This window comes from Lipophrys pholis (genome assembly GCF_963383615.2).
Source record: "Lipophrys pholis genome assembly, chromosome: 13".
Taxonomy (NCBI): Eukaryota; Metazoa; Chordata; class Actinopteri; order Blenniiformes; family Blenniidae; genus Lipophrys; species Lipophrys pholis.
The window spans coordinates 4,000,832-4,024,213 of NC_137632.1; the positions used below are offsets into that span (position 1 = coordinate 4,000,832).

Consider the following 23,382-nt stretch of genomic DNA (forward strand, 5'->3'; position numbering starts at 1 on the left):
ATCGAGAATTCTAGGTGCACTTGTGTTTTATTTCAGCTTGTTGACTTCCTTTACGTCACAATATCAGATGAATTCATTTGTGCTCTGGACATACGACTCCTCTACAGCGCCACTTGAAACTCCATACAGACTCTAGATGGTGCCGTTCACTTGTGCTACGCCTTTAACTCATCCATCTAATAAAGGTGGAGAACTACAAATGTGAAGTGCTGATGTAGCTGAATCAACAAATGGCAGTTACAAAAACAAAAAAAGACCTAAAAGTACTTCCCTACACAGAATTAGCTTTTTCAGCCACACTGGTACTTTTAATCGACTGTAATCCTGAGACATTATACTCACCTGAAAGTTTAAAGACCTGAACCCACACCAGCGTTCTCAAGTCTCTGAAACACGTGCCTTGACTTTTTTTTTTTTCCAGATTCGTGGATCTCTCAGTCCGCTTCAGTTCCTCGCAACCAAAAACAGACGGGTGTGGACGCGCTGTCCCCAGCCACCTTGCTCCCCAAACCTGCAGGCCAGTCTTCCTCAGCCACTTCCTCCTCAGGCTCCCAGCCACAGCCCCGGACCGTCAAGGTGAACTGCCCTCGTCTCAGGCGTCCTGTATTTAACATGTATGAAATGCAATGGCTGCAGCTAAAACTGTGGTATCCATACATTTTGTACATGAAGCAATGCACTCATGAACTATTGTATATCTTTCCAAAGTTCATTGTCGACTCGTGGTCTGCAAGTCTTCCCTCACTGCTCCGCAGTTTGTTTTTGAGTCTGCTCACCCTCTTTGTTTTGTGATTGGCCTGGACCTCACAGTGAATCCAAACACAAGCAGATGTCTTTGATATAAAACAATAAGCAGTTTCTCACATCTGCTTTATGTCACAGAAAGCATACAAAACCATCTCAACATGGCTTCGTTTAACCTGTGCTAATCCAATTTTGACAACCTAAGAGAAGAAAGAGTCCATCATAGCTCCAATTGCCCCACTGAGTTAGTGACCCAAATTCCAGATTTAGTCCTTAAGATGAATTCACAGTCCATCATTGGCTCCGAGGATGGCTGTCATGTAAATGGGACTTGGTTTACTTAACAAATGGATCAAAACAGATGGTTATCTGATGTATTTCTCTGATTGACAGTGGTGGTTACCAGCCTGCATTCTGGCTCGCCCTTTGAGGGCGTCAAAATCACCAGCAAGGGCTCAAGTCTTAGCAAACTTTGATATTTGTCAAAATTATTCATGCGCCTGTCAACGCAAACCACAACATAACACTTTGTACAGTTTAGGGCAGATATATGAAACTACACATGGTTTCATCTTCAACGTTTCTGCTTTTATATGTTGGTGAGTGCCGGTACGCCGCCTTTCTGGAGGAAGTAACGCAGAAAACCTTAATTTATTCTTCTTTCCTGTGGACTAAGAATCAAAGACATTGCACATGCCTAACTGTATTTCTAGGCTCAGGATCATCAGCCATGTGTTACAGTAATGTTGTGTTTGTAGGTGTTGCACTGAAGTTTGGTCTTCGATAACTCGATGCTGGTGTGTATTTCCAGGTGACCTGTGCTAATTGTAAAAAGCCTTTAAAGAAAGGCCAGACAGCCTACCAGCGTAAAGGCTCGACGCACCTGTTCTGCTCCACCACCTGTCTCTCTGCCTTCTCACACAAACCCGCCCCCAAGAAGAGCTGCACCATGTGCAAAAAGTGAGTCTGGTTTTAGTTTAACTCTGTGTTGTTCGGAACACGTTGAGAAGAGGTTTGTTTATCCCCGCCCGTTGACCTTTGCTCCGCGTTGTGTCTTTCAGAGACATCACCAACATGAAGGGCACCATCGTGGCCCAGGTCGACTCCAGCGAGTCTTTTCAGGAGTTCTGCAGCACTGGCTGCCTGGGTGCATACGAGAACAAGCAAAACCCTCCGAAATCAGGCGTCAAAACAAAATGTACCGTCTGCGGCAAGCTCACAGAGGTGAGTCTGACTGATGCACCTCACAGGACACACTGATCCAGAACCCTCTGTCTCAACCAACACAACACACACAGCAGTTTTTCTGGACTTTTCCACTTTGCTTTTTCCTCACTGAAATATAAATATTTAACTGTATAAATACATATATAATCACTGGCCAATGTACTGGGATTTATTAGTGTTTACTACAAACTTTACAATGTTCAGTTTCAGTGGAGAAAACCAGAGAGGTTTTAAATTGACTTCAATATTTATATAACTTTGCCAAAAAAAAATTCTCTTTTGCACGCCGAGTGAGTTGACTAAAGTATTAAAAGCTCACAATTAAATGCAACTACAGCCCCAAACAAGTTTATCTAATGGATGAATTAAAATGTCTGAAATGATCCAGAAACATTATGACCTATTAAAGCCAGTGTTTATGACGGAGCTGTTGTACCTGATCACACTACACTGTACAGTTGTACCTAATGAGGTGGAAACAAGGTCTAATTCTTTTATTTCTTAAAAGTAGAGTAAATAGTTAACTTTGAATCAAGAGGAAAAGATAAAAGGATTGTTATATATGTGTGTGTGTATATATATATATATATATATATATATATATATATACACACACAGTAGAACCTGTGAGGAGCGGACACGTCACTGTGCACAGATACATATTTAACTGTTACCTGGACGTCACCGTTCCTTCAGTATTGTTTGTTTTAATTAAATTAATAATTTCTGCTCAAATCTGGTCACTTTTAATCTGTTTTCCACATTCCGATGTTTGATTTTTATCCTGAATCAAACACCAGTTCATTGCACACACTCTCTCTCTCTCTCTCTCTCTCTCTCTCTCTCTCTCTCTCTCTCTCTCTCTCTCTCTCTCTCTCTCTCTCTCTCTCTCTCTCTCTCTCTCTGTCTTTCAGATTATTTACTTGCCAGTGTGTCTGTCACCTTGTAACTTCAGCTGTCTGCATGTTTGATGAATTTAAATATTTCGATTATTTTCTATCCTTAATTTACTTTACTTTCAAGCCAAAATGTTGCACATTTTAAAGTATTATTTTCCTTTTATTCTTATAAGTGGTTAATATTTTTTGACTGTCACCTTTGTCATTTTTCAGAGAAAATAGGTTATTACCCCGGTTTAGAGCAGGCGTGTCCAACATAAGGTCCACGGGCTGAAAGCCGCCACCGCATAGTCATTTAGGAGTCACCATTTCTACTGTTGAACTACCAATTAGATTTTCATGCTCCTGCCTGGCCACAGCTGTTTGTCACAGGCGTCCTGTTATGTGTGCAGGCGGCTTTCTGTCCCACGTTCGCTCCCACAATATCTCCCAACCGTCTGGAGGGAGTTTGTTCAGGGTTGGCTCAGACGTTCACTCTCACTCATCCGTCCATCTTCTATATCTTATCCTGTTCAGGGTCGCGGCCCGCTGGAGCCGTACCCAGCTGACATGGGTGAGGACAGGTTACACCCTGGACAGGTCGCCAGTCCATAGCAGGGCAAACACAGAGACAGACAACCACACTCACATTCACACATCGGGGGAGTTCAGGCGCTCCACCGTGTGGCCTTCAGTCTCACCCAAATATATCAAATCGTCCTTTTGTGTCAAATACCAAGAGTCACTGTAATCATACATTGTGCTTTTGCAAATATAACAATGTCTTATGAACTATCGGTCAACCAACCCACCTATGAACTTTTACCCAATCAACCAATTAATCAATTAAGTACACTTTGCATAACAAACAGACTGATCATGTTTTACCAATTTCACCAATTTTCAACAAGCGAACCAACAAACTTTCAATATATTAACCACCAGGGCCCGGTTGTTCAAAACTCAGTTATTTTAAACACTGGTCAAGCCCTAACCGCCGGTTGAATCCTTAACTCGCCGTTGGCTAACCGACCATTAGATATGCGTTGTTCAGAACATGTTCGTCGTGCCGTTAGCTGACGTCGCCGTTAAAAGTTAACAGTGAGGTTAACGCCACTGGTTAGTTTCCCTGATGCCGCTCCGCCCAAAGTAACTAACTTCACTTCCACGTCTTGTTTCACGTTTTGACCACAAGCTGAGGTCTGCATGAGGCTGTGTTGCTCCACCATGAGACGCTCCACAGAACTTCTTTATAATAAAACAATACCTTTGGTTCATCAGTAACTACTAAACAAACTACAAACTACTGTAAATGAAAGCTTGGATGTTTTTAGCCATAAAATGAGCCTTTTATTGGCTCCTGAGAGGCGTAACTCTTCATTAAAGTATTAACTTATATCAAAGTTAAGTCCACGCTCCACCCTATCCTTCCTTTGTTGAACTGGTATCATGAACGCAGCGCTGCCAGTGAACGCCATGGTGAGAGTTAACCACTGTTAAACAGTTGGTGGAGGTCCGGAGGTGCGTTAACTTTAACGTCTAGATAACACCCGGTTAAAGTTAACCGAGTTTTGAACAACAAGATAACAGTGCTGTTAAAGTTAACGGTCGGTTAAATGTATTTAACGGCTGGTTAAACGATAACCCAGTTTAGAACAACCGGGCCCAGGGTGATTCATATTAACCAGCCCTCCAACTGAGCACCACATGTCAACCAGAAACACCTCAAACCAAGCAGCCATCATTCAGCCAATCATTAAACCTTCACCTAATTAACCTGTCAATAATTTCATCATGGAGTCTCTCAACCAATCAGAGCAAAACCACACAGCAGCCAGGGACAATAATCTGTAATCTCTATAATAAAATAACCACAAGAGATTTAAATCCAAGCTTGTTGCTGTATAGAGACGGTGCAAAATACGTCTTGATACCACAATAAGCACATTTTGTCCAGTTAGTATGAATTATATTATTGTGTTTGCAGTATTTTTGCCTCTTTATTAACTCACATACATGGAAGAGGAGACCTTTCAGAAACACGGTCAAATTCAGTCGAGCTCAACACCGCCGCCTCAAAACATGCTCAGATTCAAAAACTGCTGTTTCTCAAGTTAAACTGAACTTCATTATTTGTTGATGCGATATCACTTGAACGCTTTGGACGTGTTTTTAAATTAGATATACTTACCCCCTGTGATCAGGCGACGTGATTTAGAAGCCATGTTTACACGGACCCGGGTATTGAAAATACAGTGATAGTTCTCTGCGTTTGGGCTGCGCATTTATACATAAAACGGCTACGACTCACCACAAACGGTGATTCCTGAAAACTCCGACCACAGTGGAGATCTGGATAAACTCCCTGTCTCCAGTTGCATCTATGGGCGGAGGCGGATATTTACATCACAATTTGTGACGTGGTGTTTTTTTTTTTGTTTTTTTTTCAAGGATTCTGATGGGCTATTATGGCTTCATGCTTCTCGTTACACTGCCCCCTACAGGTGTGGCTGCTCATAGTAGCTCTGAACCAGGTGTTTATGCAGGTCCGTGTCAATGAAGATTTTTTTTGTAAACGTAGAGGGAAATATTTGTTTTTGTTAAAACCTGGGTGTGTGTAAATGTGGCATGAGAGTGAGTGCTTATGGTCTTGTACCTTCCATTTTTATGGATGCAACATTTTGGAAAAGCTGTGTTGTATTCAATAATCTATACATTTCTATAATTGCCGTTTCTCCTTAACTGTCTGTCCTCCTCTGCTTATTTCTGTTTGTCTCCAGATCCGACACGAGGTCAGCTTTAAGAATGTGACTCATAAAATCTGCAGCGACACGTGTTTCAACGTTTACCGCAGGGCTAACGGGCTGATCATGAACTGCTGCGAGCAATGCGGCGACTACCTGCCCAGTCGGGCGTCGGCCAACCACTTTGTGTTGGTGGACGGGCAACAGAAGCGCTTCTGCTGTCAGAACTGCATCAAAGAGTTTAAGCAGGTGATGTGGGGTCGTGGGTGTGCTCAACTGTTTGGTGTCTTTCGTTTAAGCGAGAAAATTCAAGCGTTTTCAATAATATTTCTAGTTTCTTCTAGTTTTGACATGTTGGGGTTTGTTTTTTTTCCCATTTTGTCACAGGCCAACAGCAAACTTGCAAGCTGCCTGACCTGCAAAACATTTATCAAGACCGGGGAGGTGCTCCACAGCCTGGGCGCAAGTGGAACCATGGGCTCCTACTGCTCAGTCAACTGTATGAACAAGGGCAAGCTGGTGTCCACATCCTTCTTCAGTGAGTAACGTGAACTCTCCAGCTTCAACACAAACAATGACTCTGCACTTTCTCCAGGGAAAACTTATCAAAGATGTTTTTATTTTCTTTACCTTAAGGGCTCCACTTTCAATTCTTTTGAGTTTACATCACGGTCCTCAGCAGGTAGAGTTCTGCACACTTCCACTGGTCATTTGGAGCTTCCGGGCTTTTAACAACACAGCATAGATCTGGGAATACACTGCGCAGTTACTCATATTGTCACAGTATGAAGGTGGAGTGCACAATCTTTGCACAATTTCATGTTGATATTTAGGAAAACATGTTACGTATGGCTAGTTAGTTTAGTGGGGAAAAATGGGAGGAAGCATTTTCTTTTTTTCTTTTAGGATTGTGTGTTGTTCTAATACTGAGTCACTGCTTTGTGCAGATGCAGCAAGAAAACAGGTGATAAATTTAAAGAAATTGTCTCATGGCTCTGCGTCGACTGTGAGAGACTTTGAACTGAAGTTCCAGCATCTATAAATCAGTTTTTTCCTCTTGTCTCGCAGTTTCTTTCTCCTCTCTTCTTTTGATAGCTCGGGAAACGATGTCAAGCAGAACCGAAATTCGTCAGGATTGAAGTCAGTCTATCACAGAAATGGGCTCAAATTGCCCAGCGTGTGCTTGACATGTTTGAGGCTCCTTGTGGGCAGCAGCAGAATCGTAATGAGCGTTGAGCCAGTAACTGGTGGCGCTCGTCCCCACTTTTTTAATGGAATTTCTAAATGATTGGGTTCTTGGATGAACTTGGTACGACAACAGTCATTTCAATCACATTTGAACAAGGTATCAGTTAAAATTACACCAGATTATTTCATCACTGATTTAAACACGTATGTGTATTTTTCTACTTGAAATAAACATCTAATTAGACCTTCTCATTGATTTAGCCACCGGATTTCCCATGAGTCTTTGCTGTGCTCATAATTGGCCCTCTGGTAGTGAGACTGATCCAAGTTGCCCGTCCGTGATGCGAGGTTGCCTTTGACCTTTAGTTCCAGGTACTCTTCTTCTGAAAAGGTTCCAGTGACCTTTGTTGCTCGCGCTTCCTCTGCCTCGGCCTCAAGTCCCTCGAGTGTTATGCAAATCATGTTCATCATGTGGAGAAAAGTAATGAATATGGATGCATTACTCCGCCATTCCTGGGAGGCGTAAAAAAAAAATACTGTGACAAGTATATAGAGAGGAAGTTAAATTTTTCTGTTTTTGATCGTGTTTTATTGCATTGTAAATGGATTTATTGGACAACAGTGGAAAGTAAACAAGCCCAGGTAGCAATGTGGGTCCAAATGCTCAGAAATCAAGGGTCTTTTGAATATGTAGGGTAAGTACTCATCCAATTAGTCACTTTCAGCGTCGCCAGGAGTTGTTAGCATTGGAAGCTGTCGAGGTAAAGAGGAGATGAACTGCATCCCGATAACCAACTGAAATTTTCAACATGTTGGAAATTACACTCTAAATTCAGTTTTAACTTCCAGAGCCACGAGGCAAGTTCCTAAAACCACTTGCTTGTTTTCCTACAGCGTCTAAAAAACAGATGCTGAAGAATAGAAAAGTTGTTTTCAATCCAAATGCATTTTGTATGTTTGAAAGTTTGATGACTGTGTGCAGATACGGAACCCACGTGCCACTTCTGTAAGAGGAATTCATTACCGCAGTACCAGGCCACGCTGCCAGAGGGGAATATTCTCAACTTTTGCAGCTCACAGTGCGTTACCAAGTTTCAGGTAGGGACTCGTTTGGTATTTCAAACAAGAGGGGAAAAATGATTTCTTACATCCTGTCCTCTGGATGTTTGGTCGGTTGCAGCTGTTTGTCACATTGAAGGAAAACAGCATGCAGCTAAAAACTACTTTACATCCATGATAATGTTATTCACTCAACAGTTAAAGTGACCTGGTCAAACACAACATACTTGTAAACAATACTTCAGTTATCCTCTATTTTAGCTTTTTGGGATTTTTCTACTTTTTTACAAGTATAAATGAGTAAAGGATCATTATTAAACACAGACTTAACACAATATTTTCAAGTGAAAACTGAAATCTTTCGTGGTGTTTTGGTTGTCTGTTTACACGACAACGTTTTGAAAATGCTCCAAAGCTGTCTCTGTGGAAACGGGGAGGAAACGCAGCATTTCTGAAACGCTGTCATTGTGCATGCACATCACGGCCGAAGTAAATAGTTCTTCTGCACATGGACAATAACAAACATGGCGGCCTCCAGAGCGTCATGACGCCCAGTCCAGATCCTCCTGGGACTTGGTAGTTTTAAAGTTAACAGTCACTGTAATAACAATCCAACTTGTTTGCCTGTCCATACGAACGTCCATGTACTCATCATTGTTAATGTTTAAAACGTATTGTTCCATGCACTGGTCTGGTTTCATTACAGAAATAAACAGCAGCACCCTCTAGTGGCCTCACATACTAACTACATTTCTTTCAGCGTTTTGATGCATTTTCACTTGAAATCTTGTCGTGTGAATGGGACCTGAATTAACTTTGTGACGTGATTCTTATAAAAGCCCATTTTGCATATTTATATCTTATTGGAAAAACACCTTGTGCCAGCTACATGCACTGTGGAATATTTTTAAGCCGATAATGTAATTAGCTGCAGTGTTGTTGGCGCGTTTTGATATACATAGGAGTTGATGTTTAACAACTTGATTTATACTGTGTGAAACTGTGCGGATTTCCATTTCTACAGAATGCTACTCTTCAACCAGCCACCAATGGACAGACACCTCTATCCACTACAAACAACACTGTCCAGCTGAAATGTAACTACTGTCGAGGAGCGTTCAGCCTGAAGCCCGAAACTTTGGAGTGGGAGGTAGGATGACCCTTGAAAAATGACACAATGAGAGCAGACAGTCTTAATTATTCACAAATGACTCGACGCTTGAGGTACTTGATTCGTTATGAACGCCCGTGGGAGATTGCTTTACAACCTTCTTAAGTTCTATGGACAAAATGATTAACTAATACAGTAATTGCAATACAGTGATCAATTCATATTATAATAGAGTTGAGTTGTACATTTTTCAATCCAAGATGTGCGTTTCCACTCCTCCCTCTAGAAGCAATGCAGTACATGAATCTCATGCGTCTTGTCTGTATCTTCAGGACAAAGTCTACCAGTTCTGTAGTAAGACGTGCTGTGAGGACTACAAGAAGCTGCACTGCATTGTGACATTTTGCGAGTACTGCCAGGAGGAAAAGACGCTACACGAGATGGTCAACTTCTCTGGGGTCAAGAGACCATTCTGCAGTGAAGGTACTTATTGCATCTCTTCTTCACGATACTTAACACAGCTCTGTAATTTTCATTATGCAGTTTGTGAACAATGCTTTTTTTCAGTTCCAGGGAGTCATATATTGACCCGTTTTGTCTCCTTTTTAACGTATATTCGACTTGGAGTCTTGTTTTCTCATAAATCTATCATCTGTCCAGGTATTTCATCGATATTTCTTTGTTTCCCCCTATATTTCCAGGCTGTAAGCTGTTATTTAAGCAGGATTTCATCAAGCGGCTGGGCTTGAAGTGTGTGAGCTGTAACCACTGCAGCCAGTTGTGTAAAAGAGGTCTGACACGGCAGCTCGGCGGCTTGACCCGGGACTTCTGCAGCGAGACGTGCGCAAAGAAGTTCCACGACTGGTACTACAAGGTCCGCTCATGCGCAACAAGAAACCAGAACAGATCCGTGCAGCGACACTCTGCTATGAATGCTCTGACATGGCGTGTCTGTGGCCACTAGGCGGCGAGGTGCGACTGCTGTAAGGTGCAGGGCAGCCTGACGGAGTCGGTGATGTGGAGAATGGAGATGAAGCAATTCTGTGACCAGGAGTGTCTACTGAAGTTCTACTGCCAGCAGAACGAGCCCATCATGGTCACACAGAAAGGCCCAGAGAACAGCAGCCTGGGTGAGAACTCTGCATGCGTGCGTGTGTCTTTTTCCGTTAAACTATCAAGGAGGAAATGTTTTGTGAGTGGATGAAACTGCATGCCTCTTCTCCTGACGTAAAGATGTGATGCATTTCATTTCCTCCTCAGGACTTGAGGGTCAAGCAGCCAAAATTGGGGTAAGTGACCATTTGTAAAAAGGATTATAGAATCAAACCATTCAATTAGAATTTTTTCTGAAGCATTTTTTACTGCAAACTCTACAGTTTTACATGTAAGGATGTCATCAAAGTGGGTGCATTAGGGATGGATGGATGGATAGATGGCCACTTTACACACATTTATGCAGTGTCGATCTCATCACAGTCTTTACAAGGCCGTGATCATTCTGTGTTAAAAACTACACTATCAATTCCACTCGAGGAAGCTTTGGCAGATGAAATAAAATCTCCATCCTACTACTGGAAGAAACCTTCTGCAGACTCAGAAATGGGGCCGGGGCCGCAGCCCTGCATGTTTCCCACGTCTCCCTGGTTCAACACGGCTGATTGCAAGAGCGGCTTGTTATCTGGCTCTGTGCTGAATGTGGTGATGAACCATCAGGACAGTCAGATGTGTTAAAGAAGGGAGACATGGAAAACATGCAGGGCTGCGGCCCTCCAGGATCTGAGTTTGACACCCCTGATTTACAGCATGAAGGAAATGACTAACAAACACAAGAAATATTTTTAATAGGAAATAAAATACAAGTTTTCGTTAATTTATATGTCTCAATCAGTTGGGGTTTGGAGATTGTAAAGTGAGAAAAGAACAGGACAGAAAACAGTGAAACAAATTACTGTATGATGATTGATTATTTAATATGTTTGTTTTATATCTGAATTATTTCTTTGTTGATAATCCTCAATGCCTATTATTTCCCTGTTTATTACTATATTTATTACAACTTTGTATGCTTTGAGTATTTGTTGCACAACCGTATAACTCATTTATACTAGTGTACTTTTTTTAACTTCCCCATTGCAGATGGTGAGCCAGAGTACTGCCGCGTACACTGGTGGAGGTTTGGTGAGAGATGTCAAGAACAAGGCTGTGCTCTGCAAGCCTCTCACCCTGACCAAGGCCACCTACTGCAAACCCCACATGCAGAGTAAACTTTTACAGACAGGTACAAGCTGCAGCTCACTCTAAAAACTGCTACCAAGTGCAAAAAAATGCTTTTATCATGGCCTATTATTTTCTATAACCATTTGAAGTTTTTTTTATTATATTAATTATGTATATTTGTGTCCATAGATGTAGATGATGGCGTGAAGAGGGAGTTTATTCCTGTACCCATCCCTGTGCCAGTCTTCATCCCCATGCCTATGAATATGTATTCCCAGGTTACTCCTGCTCCAGTTTCCATTCCTGTACCGGTAAGACATGATTTCATGATGGATAGGTATAGATGTATGGAGATATATCATTTATTGATCCCAGTAAAAGTTTTAATCAGCTGATCTTCTAAACACAAAGACACAGGGACTTACTGAGAAAATAGAATTCGAGTACACAACTAATAACTTGTACAAATGTTTTTATTGCATACAGAACAGATATTAACTAAACTCAGGCCACGTTTTCACGACAATGTTTTAAGTAAAAACTTGTTTTTGTGCTTTCACTTCGAAAAAGTTTTGAGTTTACACGGCAACGTTTTGAAACCGATCTCAATCTACTCAGAAATGCTGAAAACATACTTTTCATTTAGGGCCACTAGGGGGTGCTCTTGGTTGTTTTTGTGATGAAACCACACACAAACGCACAGAGAACAATTTGCTATAAACATGAACATTTATATGGAGTTGAATTGTTATTACCGTGACCTTCAATTATATAACTATCAGGAGAATATAGACTGGGAGTCACGACACTGGAGCAGACATTGTTATTGTCCATCTACTGAGCATGTGCAGAACAACTGTTTACTTCGGTCGTGGTGCGCATGAGCTGTAGCAGCGTGTCTGCCATCTTCCCGGAGAGCGAAGCCCCCGAGCGTTTTCCCCCCGTTTACATGGAGATGGATTTAGAGCGTTTTCCATTAGTTGCATTTTCAGTGGGTCTGAGCACAGTTGTTGTGAAAACGGAAACCCAAAACTGTACGGAAGTTTTCCGTTTTCATTTGAAAATGTTGTTTCGTAAATGGTGCCTAAAAGTAACCCTAACATCCATCCATCGTTGGGTCACAGGATGGTAGACGAGCTGCCTGAGTGAAGGCAGGTGACACCCTGTGTCAGTCAAACGCACTCAATCACACCTATGAGTCACTGATTGTCCCCTAAAGTCACATCTGGACCATGGGAGGAAACTGCAGAGGACATAAAGAGGACAGGAAGCAGCAGAAAAAACAGATATATGAAATAAAGTGTGCTGGGGGTGATTGTTGTCTGACGTAGTCGATGCTGGATTTGATTGCAGCAATCTGAGAAAATATCACCCAGGCTAAATGTTTCCTCGTGTGCCTTGCAGATTCCTGTGCCTGTGTTCCTGCCCACCACCCTGCAGGGGGCAGAACAGATCATCCAGACTATCTGTGAGCTGAAAAACAAGGTGCCCTCTAATCGCGTGGAGGCCAACCAGGCCTCCATGGTGGAGACGATGGAAGAGGATCAGAAGCCAGGTGAATGAGAACACATCAGAAATATGATGAGTACAGAGCTGATGGAAGTTCCTGATGTCTCTCACGTTTCAAGTAAAGGAGCTTTAAAAAAAGAATGTGATTTCCATAAAGCTGCAGAAAATCTTGAAGGTGGCGACGTGCCTGACTGTTCTGGAGACGTGAAGCCGGTGATGGTGAAGGAGGAGCATGAGCTACAAAAATCCCCCGTCAGCAGCTGCAGCCCTGAGGAGGAGGAGGAGGAGGAGGAGGAGGAAGAGGAGGAGGACGAGGAGAAAGAGGATGATGAAAAGTATGAGCCTGACCTGGACCTGGAGGCTGACTTCCCTCAAGGTGAAAACGATTGTGACCTTGCATGTGCATAGTGATTATGTGTGATGACCATGATTGCCCCAATGACTTACGTAAACACTAAATGCTCTTTTTTGAAAATGTAGACATCAAACGAGCGATATTTGACTTTTTAATGTGTTGAAGCGTCAGCATTTAGACCTAATGAAGCTTCATTTCTTTTCTTTTCTTTTTTGTCCCGTCATATTGACATGTTGCATTTCTCACATTTCATTTTGAAGCAGCTGAAGTGCCAATATACTTGTATTTTGTTTAATTAACCTATTTTGAAATGTTTCATTTTATTTTTCTGTTCTTTTTCTACTGGAAGATTTTGTCAAGGTTTGACTAACAAGTTCACATAATGAAATAATATCGGATTGTGTTGAGTTTCTGACTCTGTCTGCATGTCTTTACTCTGTTTAGTGAAGCAGCTCTTATGCAATGTCTGTCTGCAGGAGAATAGAATAGAATGCCTTTTATTGTCACATGTACAGGTACAGTGAGATTAAAAAGGGTTTCAAAGGATCAGGACAGTAATTAAGATAAAGTTCTTCCCTATGTTATTTCTGGAAGTGTTATCAATCCTTTCTTTGCAGAAATTTTATGGTTTGACATAATACCCAAAGAGGAGTGTAAAGCCATAGATATATATATATATTGTTTCTCTGTGGCCTATTGAGCTAATCCAACTCATGTTATCATATAAGGTTAAAATTAAAGCTCACATATTTAATTGTCTACTGTTGTTGACTTCTTTTGGTGAATCAACCTGTGATCATCATTATAAAGAAAGTGAACAAGTACTTTTATCTGCAGACGCGTTCTCGCTATCAGTTTCGTTTTGAAGAATGACACAGCACAGTGCACATTACATTAGAGGACATTGTAGTTCAGGGTAGTATAATGGACGATCAACGGTCCTGCTAAATGTCTGTCGTAGCTTCTTTGTCCCGATGCTCAGGCCAAGTGACGTTACAGATTTGCTTATATCCATCCAGACATTCGTACCGCTTCCCTCAAAAGGGAGCCACCATTTTTTTTGTCTTCTTTGTTCCTTTATCTGAATGCATGAGCTACTCTGCACAGCACTGCCCCCACAGGCCACCCGTGGTACTACTGTTTGTTCAGAAGCTCCCTATTGTAAACGGCCAAATTACGCTTGCAGATGGACTGATGGCTCCCGTCGTATCTGTCTGCAGGTTTAGCTTTGAGCATATTTGGGCCTTAACAGTCAGCTATAGATTAACAAGCCAAGGAGCTTCTCTGTGGGACAAATAGTTTATTTTTTTATTTTTCAAGGATCATGTACAGAAAACGTTAACCTTTAAAGAAAAGCTGCTTTGGTTAGTTTCCATCTGCAGTCCTCAGGCAGGCACACAACATCATAATACATTACAAATATAACCTACATTAAGGATTAGTAATATTATCATTAACATCAGTAATAACCATTCAAATTCATCACATGAATTCCTAAAATTCCTACAGAATTCTCAAATACGCTAAAGAACAACGCAATGGACAATTTAAATAGAGTAATGCTGACACAGCTGGTTTTCCATAATGTGCTTTTCCAGGTTTGGAGAATAGTAGAACAGGAAACCAGAGCCACCCTGTTGAACTATTTTGACGGTGGGTTCATGTTGGGATATGTTGAGGATGGAGGTAAAATAAGGTTTGATTGAGTTGATCAGCGGAGTGGAGCAGTACGGCTGTGCTGCTGGCCTGAGGGAGGTACAAAGGTATATTATGATGTGAAGGTGAACGTGCAGACCGAGTGGCGTTTGGAAGGACTGAGAGCTGTTGAGGATGATACAGTAAAAGGCGTGAACATGTTTTTGTCTTTTCCTCGATCTCAGCCTCAGAACCTGTTCCAGCTCTGGAGGGGATGGATGACGACCTGGGCTTCTCGTTACCTCCAGTCCTGACGGAAGAGAAGGAAGAACTGCAGGAGTCGGCTCCTCAACCAAAACCCAGGAAGCAAGTATGTACAAACCAGCGTAACGGCTGATCCCTGGAGTACCTACCCAGGTCAACTGTTAACGTGTGTGTGTGTTTCTCAGGGAAACAAGAGACGGGCAGTAGAAGAGAGTGCAGATTCAGGATCGTCCCCCTTTCCTCCCCCAACAAGCAAACCCCCAGATGGACGATCACTGCCCCTCAAAGCTCGCTATGGCATCAATGCCTGGAAGCGCTGGGCGCTGTCTTCCTCTGACCAATCACAGGGCGCCAAAGTGAAGGACGGCTGCAAACCAGGTCAGCTGACACTCAGTAATATTAAGTGTGAACACGTAAAGTCGAGGAGACGTCATATCTGTTGGCCAACTGCAGGTTGTCTGCTCTCGCCTCTTACAGCCCGGCCTAAAAGTTACCTGTTGTCATTGAGTCCTGAGGAGCTGAATCTGGCGCTGTCCAGGTTTGTCCAGGAGGTCTGCAGGCCCAGTGGGGAGCGCTATTCTCCTGACAGCATCCTCTACCTTTGTCTGGGGATCCAACAGGTTGGTACCAATGCTGAGAAACATTTTTTAGAAGGTAAAGAGGAATTATGTGGTTATATACAGATTACTACTTTAGGGTCAGCTCTTAAAATGTGCAAAAAAAACAAGTGAAAAAAATGTCCAATTACACATCAGTGCAGATGTATTATTTCTTACCAACATATATTTCAAAATGTTCTCTATTAACAATAAATTTAAGCATTTGTGGAAAAAAGTATGCACCAAATGTATTAATTCATGTAAAATCTACTCATGTCAAGGTTTGGGAGTAAGTGATGGACGGTGCCTGTCATTGGTTGTTCCTGTTTCCTTAATATTCTCACTGGAAGAGAATAACTTTTCTTGAGTTGATTCAAGTATTTGTGCCTCTGAGCACTGCGATGTGTTTGGTGTGCACAAAGAGTTATTGTGAGAAGGAATTTAAAATGTTTAATAACGGCAATAAATTATTTTTCACATTTACCTACTATAGGTAAAGTTTTGCGCGCCTGTATGTAATGCCAGTTCATAATAACCTTTAAAGTTAAAAAGTTTTTCTTGTTGTGGTGCAGAGTATACATTTAGTAAAATGGTATAATTTTGCAAAGCTGAATATTTAGTAGTGATTAGTACTAAAATCTAAACATAAAGCCAATTTTTAATGACACTTCCTGGTGCAAAATAGAATGAATTATCCAATAAATGTCTTCTCTTTTTTTTGCAATCTTTTCATGTATGTTTTGACAGACTCCCCCCGATGGCCCGGCTTTGGGGCTATTACTAGTTTGCACGCTTCCATGGCCCCAGCACTGATATGTCAGCCTGAATCTCAGTGTTGTGTTGTCTCTGCTGCCCTTTAAGGAATTTGTGAAAAACTTTATTGTTCCTTCAAAATATCCTTGTTGGTTTCATCAGGCGGATTGAAAAACTAAACAAAGGTAGCTGGATAAGTCTTTTAGCTGTATGTTATTCAAAATAATCCCCCAGCTGTGTTGTATAAAACTGAATTAAAATAAAGGAGTGTGTCATTAGTGATATAAAGTGCTTTGAGAGCTGCTCAAGCAATAGAAGAAAAGGGATATCCAAGTGAAATCCATTTACCATGACTCTCCTTTGTGTCTTTGTCTTTCCGTCTGTAGTCAGCTGGGCGGTAGGAACTAAAGTTAGTGTGAGTGTTTGCAGTAGGACAGATATAAGTGGTGCAGCAGGGTTTCCTTCCTCCACTCACATGTGAGCAGCAGCAGCAGCAGCAGCATGGCTGCAGTGAAGGGCACAGGATTGTTCTCAGTCCTCTCCAGGGACACTTTTCTCTCAAAACAATGTAAGAGTGACTTTGTTAGTTTGGGGATTTATTCTGTTTGTGTGAAGTTGATAGTTTTAAAATGTTTTAAGCTTCTTTTTTCTTTTTCTTTTTGGAGTGGGGGTTGGGCCGCGTGCGTTCTCTTTCCATTGGCTGCTTCATGAGGTCTCTTGTATTTCTGTGTCCAGTGATTAGAACCATTTGCTGTTCACATCCTGAAAAGCAGTGATGATCATTTCAATATGAGGACACTAAAAGTTTTGCAGCCTCCCAGCAGCATGCAGACCTGACGCTTTTGATATCATTCTTGTAATAGTTTTTTATATGTTTGCAGCATCTACATGCAAAAGGCCGGAAGGATGACTTATTCAGTGACCCGTGCTACCAGCAGTTTGGAGAGGAGCTTAACAAGGTTCTAAAAAACTGGCAGCCCAGTGTGCTTCCTGATGGTAAGTGTATGAAATGGAAAATACATTTGTTTTGTGACGTTGGGCTAAATGTTAATTTATCTCGATCTGTGCCCCAAGAAACATTGATGGGACGTCTATGTTAAACTTTTCCTTTGTCTGCCTGTAAAATGGTGTCACATGTCTGCAGACTCATCCTGCACTCACTTCCTGCTTCTGCATCCAATAGGAATGTTTGAATTTAAGACCCTCCCCCACTGTGATGCACCAGCAGCTCAGGATGCCTGCTCAAACAAGCCGGGCTGCATAATGCACGACATTCAAAGCATCATGTCTGCATGCCTTGTAGATTTAAAAATGAAAAAGTCATGTGAGTTTGCACCGTTTGCTCCCTGCAGGCATTTTGTCATTCTTCACTCTAATGTTCAAAAGCATGTGATCAAAGTCTCCTTGATCTTCAAAGGGTTTATTATGTTTCTATAATTTACAGGCAAATTCCGAGAGTTTTATACATTTACAGAAAACTTTATTTCCAGCAGCATATTTTCCACTGAAAATTTCTGTTGAGACAAAACGTGCCCGATACAGTCAAACGTTATTTCCACCACAGGAGGCACTTAAATAAACAGAAGCTCATCTTTGTGTCAGGAATGGACCGATAAGCACCTTGGTCTAACCAAAAATGTATCCTGTATCATTCATGCCTTTATAGGTGTAGAGGTCTTATTGTGGAGAAATGTCCTCCTGTGTTGGGTCACTGGGGGAAGCGTAAGCAGCATGTGCAGAAAAAGGAGGAAAATATACTTTATCAACCTCATTTTCTCTGCATTGAACCCTTCTGATTCATGGTCCACCTTAACTCTACATAGCAGGAGCAGTGGACTGCAGTGCAGCAGCACTCGCTGTGAGATCTGAATTTCAAGAAGTCATTTCTCCTGTTTACAAGGACACAAAGTGACATTCTGGAAAATATCTTGAAACGGGGGCTGTTATGTTTTTCATTCAAATGCTGAGTAAAGGAGGTCTCTTTGTATCACGCATGGAGAACATGCAAACTGCACACTGATGAAGCCACAGCGCTCATGGCCTCACCGCCACCTTGCTTCATAAATACCATTTTGATAGAGTGACGGTGCGTTAAAGTGAAAACACTTTGTTTGCTTGTCAGCTGGTGTTTCCGTTCCTGTACGAAATCAGCGTCCAATGATTAGAACTTCTCTGCTGTTCACATCCTGACACTTTGTGATTGCACCATGATGTCGTATGAGGACGCTGACTCAGCACTGCTTGAATTTTGTTGCAACTGGGTAGAAAGTGAGAATCCTGTAGTTGTAACTACAGGAAACAAAACGGGGTATTTTTTCCAGAATCCTAATAACTGCAGCGTTTCCTGACGAGGTTTTGCTGCTTCCCTCAGGCTCGCTGTGGGGTCGGGTGGAGGAGCAGAGCCTGTGGAGCAGCAGGCAGCTCGGGGAGCAGAGTCCCACCGCTCTGCTGCGCTCTCTGGTTTACCTGAACACCAAATACTTCGGCCTGCGCACCGTGGAGCAGCACCTCCGCCTCTCCTTCGCCAACGTCTTCGGCCCCGACATCGTTCATCCTGTTACCAAGGAGACCACAGTCTGCATCCGCGTGCCTTCCATCTCTCAGGACCACCACGGTAGGCCAGACACGTCTTCACGTTCTCCTGCTCTGATGGAGGATGGTTCACTGGAAAACTCATGAAATCTAAGATTTTATAATCTTTATATCCGTATTTACAGAAAGAATTCTTCACGACTTATAGATATGAAATGAGACGCAGGATAACTTTTGAGTAACTCTAATGCATTTAATATGATTTTCATTTTGCACATTAGTGCCTCAGTACTGCCCCCTACTGTCAGAGGGTTTTTTTTTACTCACGACTTGGGCATTGTACTATTTTGCAAAAAATTATTTAATGTAGATTTGACATCTTTAGAAGTCTGGACATGGTCCTGAGTGGCAATGTGCTCATGTTTGAACACGTCTAACCCCTCATGTACGCACCCCTTGAAGTTTGAACCCATAAAATCGTACAACCACGGCCATATTTTTAAAATGTTGACACCAACACCACCACCCCATCACCACCTGCTTGACGTACATGAATTATATTTACCTTATAACAACCAGATAATTTATCTGTATCTTTAATGACATTATTACACAATAAAATACAGAAATTGAGCTCAATGTCGTATTTTTCACATCTTCCGGTAACTCACCTTGTGAATATTTGTTGTCGACCTTCAGTGCAAACGGAGTCTGGAAAAAGGAAACGTAGCTTGAAGGACGTCGGTCAAGATGCTGATGGAGACTCGGGAAGCTCCGCCAGCTCCTGTCCGGTTCGAAAGCACGAGTGTCGCCTCTACGAGCTCTACAGATCCAAGTGGTGGGTTCAGTATCCGCTAACAAGACTGTTTCTGTTCTGAGCAATTCGTGGTATCTCCTGTGTTTTTAAAGTCCTGTGATTAAAACTCTTTGCTGTTCACATCCTGAAACGCAGTGTTGACTTTTAAAAGATGAGGACTTAAAACTAATCTGTGACCTCAAGTCTTTTTTTTTCCTCAAGAGGAAATTCACACAACCATTGTGTTCTCTCCCCTCCCCTCTTTCTTTCTGCTTCAATCTTTCTATCCCTTCACTCTCCCGTATTCATTTTTCCTTCCTTACCTCTTCTCTCGCTCCCTCTGCTTTTCTTTCCCCGTTCGCTCCTTGCAGCCCGCCGTCGTTGCGAGAACACCTCGACGTCTTCTACGTTCAGCCGGATCCGAGCTGCAGCCTCGACGACCCGCTGTGGTTCAGCGCCACGCCGCTGGAGCAACGTATCCTGGAGAGCCTCCTCACCAGAGTCCTCCTGGTCAGGGACATTCACACGGAGAAACCACACCTGGAGGAGGAGGAAGAGGAGGAGGAGGAGGAGGACACAGGCCCAGCCATTGGGGGCGAGTAGCAGCTGCTGGGACGTCTGAACAGTTAAAAGATGAAGGGCAGGTTATCGTCTCATGCTGTCCGGTCGTCTCGTCCTCTCTAACTTGTCTTGCCCGTGTCCTCCTGGTGAGGGACAAAGAGGCACAGGACGAAACGGCTGGTGAAGATCAACCCGAGTGTGAACTTCTGCCTCAAAAACAAATCATCCTGGACACAAACACGGGAGGAGGACAGTGGAGGCGTTATCAAGGACTCAGAACGGGGAGAGGAATGAGGGACACAAGAGGTGAAGCTGTAGTTTGTTCTTACAGTCAAAACAAAATCAGGTAGAAGACGGTCGGTCATCGCAGCACCGACTATTAATCCTGAGATGCATTGACTTTATAGTACGCAAAGATATTCAAGATGTACCACAGAATCAAAAGGGCGAGGAGCCACAGAGAACACAGACAAGCCGAGTGACTGGATGTTGGAGGGGACGGATTCCCTGTTGGAAGTTTTGCTTGTGAGCGAGTAACTTTAACGGAGATGTGAGGCAGTGTGGGAAACCAGAACCACCACAGCAGGAGGGAAGGATGAGGAGCTGCTGCTGCTGCTGCTGCTGGTTGTAACCAACATACGCAGCCGCTTGGTAAAAATGACATTTTAAATGAAGTTACAGTTCTTGTCAGAAACTAAAGATAAATGAGCTTGATGGTTTGAAGGGTGGTCACATCAAATATTGTCTGTCTCCGGTTCAATTTGCACATTTTGACAAAACAACCTCCCTCTAATCACTTCTATTTTTGACACCTATTACTGTTTTTCCCCACATGATTAAAATGTTTGTGCTGTACTGTATCTGACAGTCGGGGCTTTCTGAAGGTCAAGGACTACCTCATTGTAAAACTCTTCCATTAAAATAAAGGTTATGATTTTAAAGGCTCGTTGAACGTACAAATCCAAACTATAAATTTAGGTCTGAACTCCATTTCGGTTTGGGAAATGTTCTTGTTTGCAAGAACGACCAATTAGATAAACAGCATTTTAACAGCAGGAAGTTTCAGCTCTTGTTTTGCTGTTTACACCAAATAAACGGTAAGTTTCAGCCGGTTTTCAGTTTCTGATGATCTGATCATGGTTTAATCTCCACCCAGCAGGCGGAGCTCAAGCTCTTGTTTCATGTTTCTGGACTCTTCAGCAGGCCCTGCTGAATTTTCAGAGATTCTTTGTTCGGGTAGCTAGAACGCCTTCAAAGCATTTTGATTCGAACGTTAATTCAGGACCGCCGTATCCCCCCCACCATAGCTGAATGTACCTGGGAGGGTTCTGAGGACTGTCTGACCTGAACGCGAGGCTCCGGCAGAAGTTTCACCACTCGGGCCGTCTGTGCCGACCTTCCGACCGGCCGTTGTGTTCCTGGAGTTTTGACGAGTGGCTTCTTCCTCCCGCACGGCGCGACCTGCTGCAGCGCTCCTCCTGAAACTGGGCTACTTTCATTCTCTCTCGCTCGCCGCTCTTCCTCTCGGTGTTGCTCTCAGGCGAAGCCGTTGCGCCACAGAGGAACTGGACAGGAGGCTGTGGCGCAGGGGAGAGGCTCCCCACCTACATGCTGCATTTCTTTATAGGACTTTAGGGGAACCGTCACTCATGCGATGTAGCACCACACGCGTACTAAAGCCCTGATCGCGTTGCTTTTGATGTGTAAATATCTTGAACTTGGGTCAGCACAGAGGGACACTGTAGAAAACTTCAGCTTGAAGATGCACCTCCTGAGAAGCCTTTTTTTAAAAAAAAAAAAAGAAAATTTAAAAAAAATCACGACAAAGTATTTATTTTTAATGAATTGGACTTGACTTGCCTCATGTTAGGGTTTTTAAGGGTGTCCATTCCTTCCCATCTGACATTCACTTAAAAACCTGCAGGAGTCGTGTGCCTGCGTCTCGTTTTGTTAATCTGTGAAGAAACCTGCAAAATACATGAAGGATGTGGATTGTTTCCACAGTTCACCTGCTTCTGTTCCCATCTCTGTGTTTTTAAGTTTCATTTCAACCCCATTTAGTTTACAAACTGAACACGTCTTGATGAGCGTCTTCTACCGTTTCTGAGTGTTTCTGGGTTTCTGCAAAAATGAACTTTTTTAAATGAATTAAGCTATTTTGTTTTACACCATTGGTTTTCTTTTTTTATTTGGAGCCCCATCCCTTTGTTTACTTTGAGTTTTATTTGAATTTGTTCTTGTGATTAAAGTTTTGTCCAATTAAAATCAAGTGAGGATTTGTTTTCTACTTCATCCTTAGACTGAATATTGAACTTTCCAAGTGTATTTTTCCACGACCAGTCCTCTTAACTGTTTGAAATGCTGCTGCCCTTCACATGTTAACTTTTGACTCTTACGAACACAACAAATGTCTCAAATCTTCTCAGTTTAACTCGCTCCCTCAGTGCACAAGCCACGTCACTACTCCTCACTGAGGTGTATTGAACTGGTGAACCAGGTCAGGGAATACACGTCCAGAGTTTTATTTTATCTAAAGAGGTTTTTCTCTTATTTTGTACACCCGATTGCATTTAGCCGCCTGAAACTGCAGCGCGAGGTTTCAGGTACAAGCCGTAGTGGATCTAGTTGGAGAACATTGGTCGGGATGTCTCGAGTTGAAACACGATTTTCCTGCTGGACTCCCGAGTCAGCAACCAAACCTGCCGCAGGCTTTTGACCGTACGGTCGGTGCTGTGGTTGGCTTCAACGCCTAATGTGAATGTGCCTATCTGTATATACTGAAAGTGAGTGATTGTGTCTTGAGTCTGATGCCATATGTGTGGGCTGATGTGCTGATACAGTCATGTTAAATAAACACTTTCATTTTCTAATCGGTCTCCTTCATGATGCACATTTGTTTGTGATTTTGTGGAAAACGAGACACTGAGGTGATGCTTCATGTCACTAAAAATAGTTCTGCTCTGCATATTCTAATGTCATACTGCTTAGACCAGAGGTCTGCAACTTCCTGAAGTGGCCACATGAAAGCTTCACTCAATATTATAACTATATTACTATATAACAATTTGGGCATTTTTCAATGTAAAAGCCCAGAGTGTGTAATTGCCAATAGTGTAATATACTTGATTATTATAGCATTTTGCCAATAATGTGATAGGTTATTACATGATCGAGGTCGTATAAAAAAGATCTTTAAAAATAAGTTCTGTC

The 23,382-nt window shown here is 42.5% G+C and overlaps 1 protein-coding gene across 3 annotated transcripts in view; it reads left to right on the top strand.

Moving 5' to 3' along the window:
* Positions 1–22,433, top strand: part of zmym2 (zinc finger, MYM-type 2) — a 36,568-nt gene extending 14,135 nt beyond the window's left edge. For 2 of the 3 annotated variants that reach the window (XM_080478759.1, XM_080478760.1), the window contains exons 4-24: positions 422–576; positions 1,556–1,704; positions 1,806–1,968; positions 5,630–6,131; positions 7,764–7,879; positions 8,865–8,990; positions 9,284–9,434; positions 9,653–9,825; positions 9,916–10,081; positions 10,212–10,240; positions 11,088–11,229; positions 11,358–11,479; positions 12,573–12,723; positions 12,835–13,053; positions 14,913–15,037; positions 15,117–15,309; positions 15,409–15,551; positions 17,165–17,279; positions 18,655–18,897; positions 19,515–19,653; positions 19,983–22,433. In XM_080478759.1, coding sequence (XP_080334885.1) covers positions 422–576; positions 1,556–1,704; positions 1,806–1,968; positions 5,630–6,131; positions 7,764–7,879; positions 8,865–8,990; positions 9,284–9,434; positions 9,653–9,825; positions 9,916–10,081; positions 10,212–10,240; positions 11,088–11,229; positions 11,358–11,479; positions 12,573–12,723; positions 12,835–13,053; positions 14,913–15,037; positions 15,117–15,309; positions 15,409–15,551; positions 17,165–17,279; positions 18,655–18,897; positions 19,515–19,653; positions 19,983–20,214 — 3,554 coding nt within the window. In that variant the 3' untranslated portion in view covers positions 20,215–22,433. The remainder of the gene's footprint in view (positions 1–421; positions 577–1,555; positions 1,705–1,805; positions 1,969–5,629; positions 6,132–7,763; positions 7,880–8,864; positions 8,991–9,283; positions 9,435–9,652; positions 9,826–9,915; positions 10,082–10,211; positions 10,241–11,087; positions 11,230–11,357; positions 11,480–12,572; positions 12,724–12,834; positions 13,054–14,912; positions 15,038–15,116; positions 15,310–15,408; positions 15,552–17,164; positions 17,280–18,654; positions 18,898–19,514; positions 19,654–19,982) is intronic. The other variant, XM_080478761.1, reaches the window with a different exon arrangement.
* Positions 22,434–23,382: the final 949 nt, after the last annotated feature.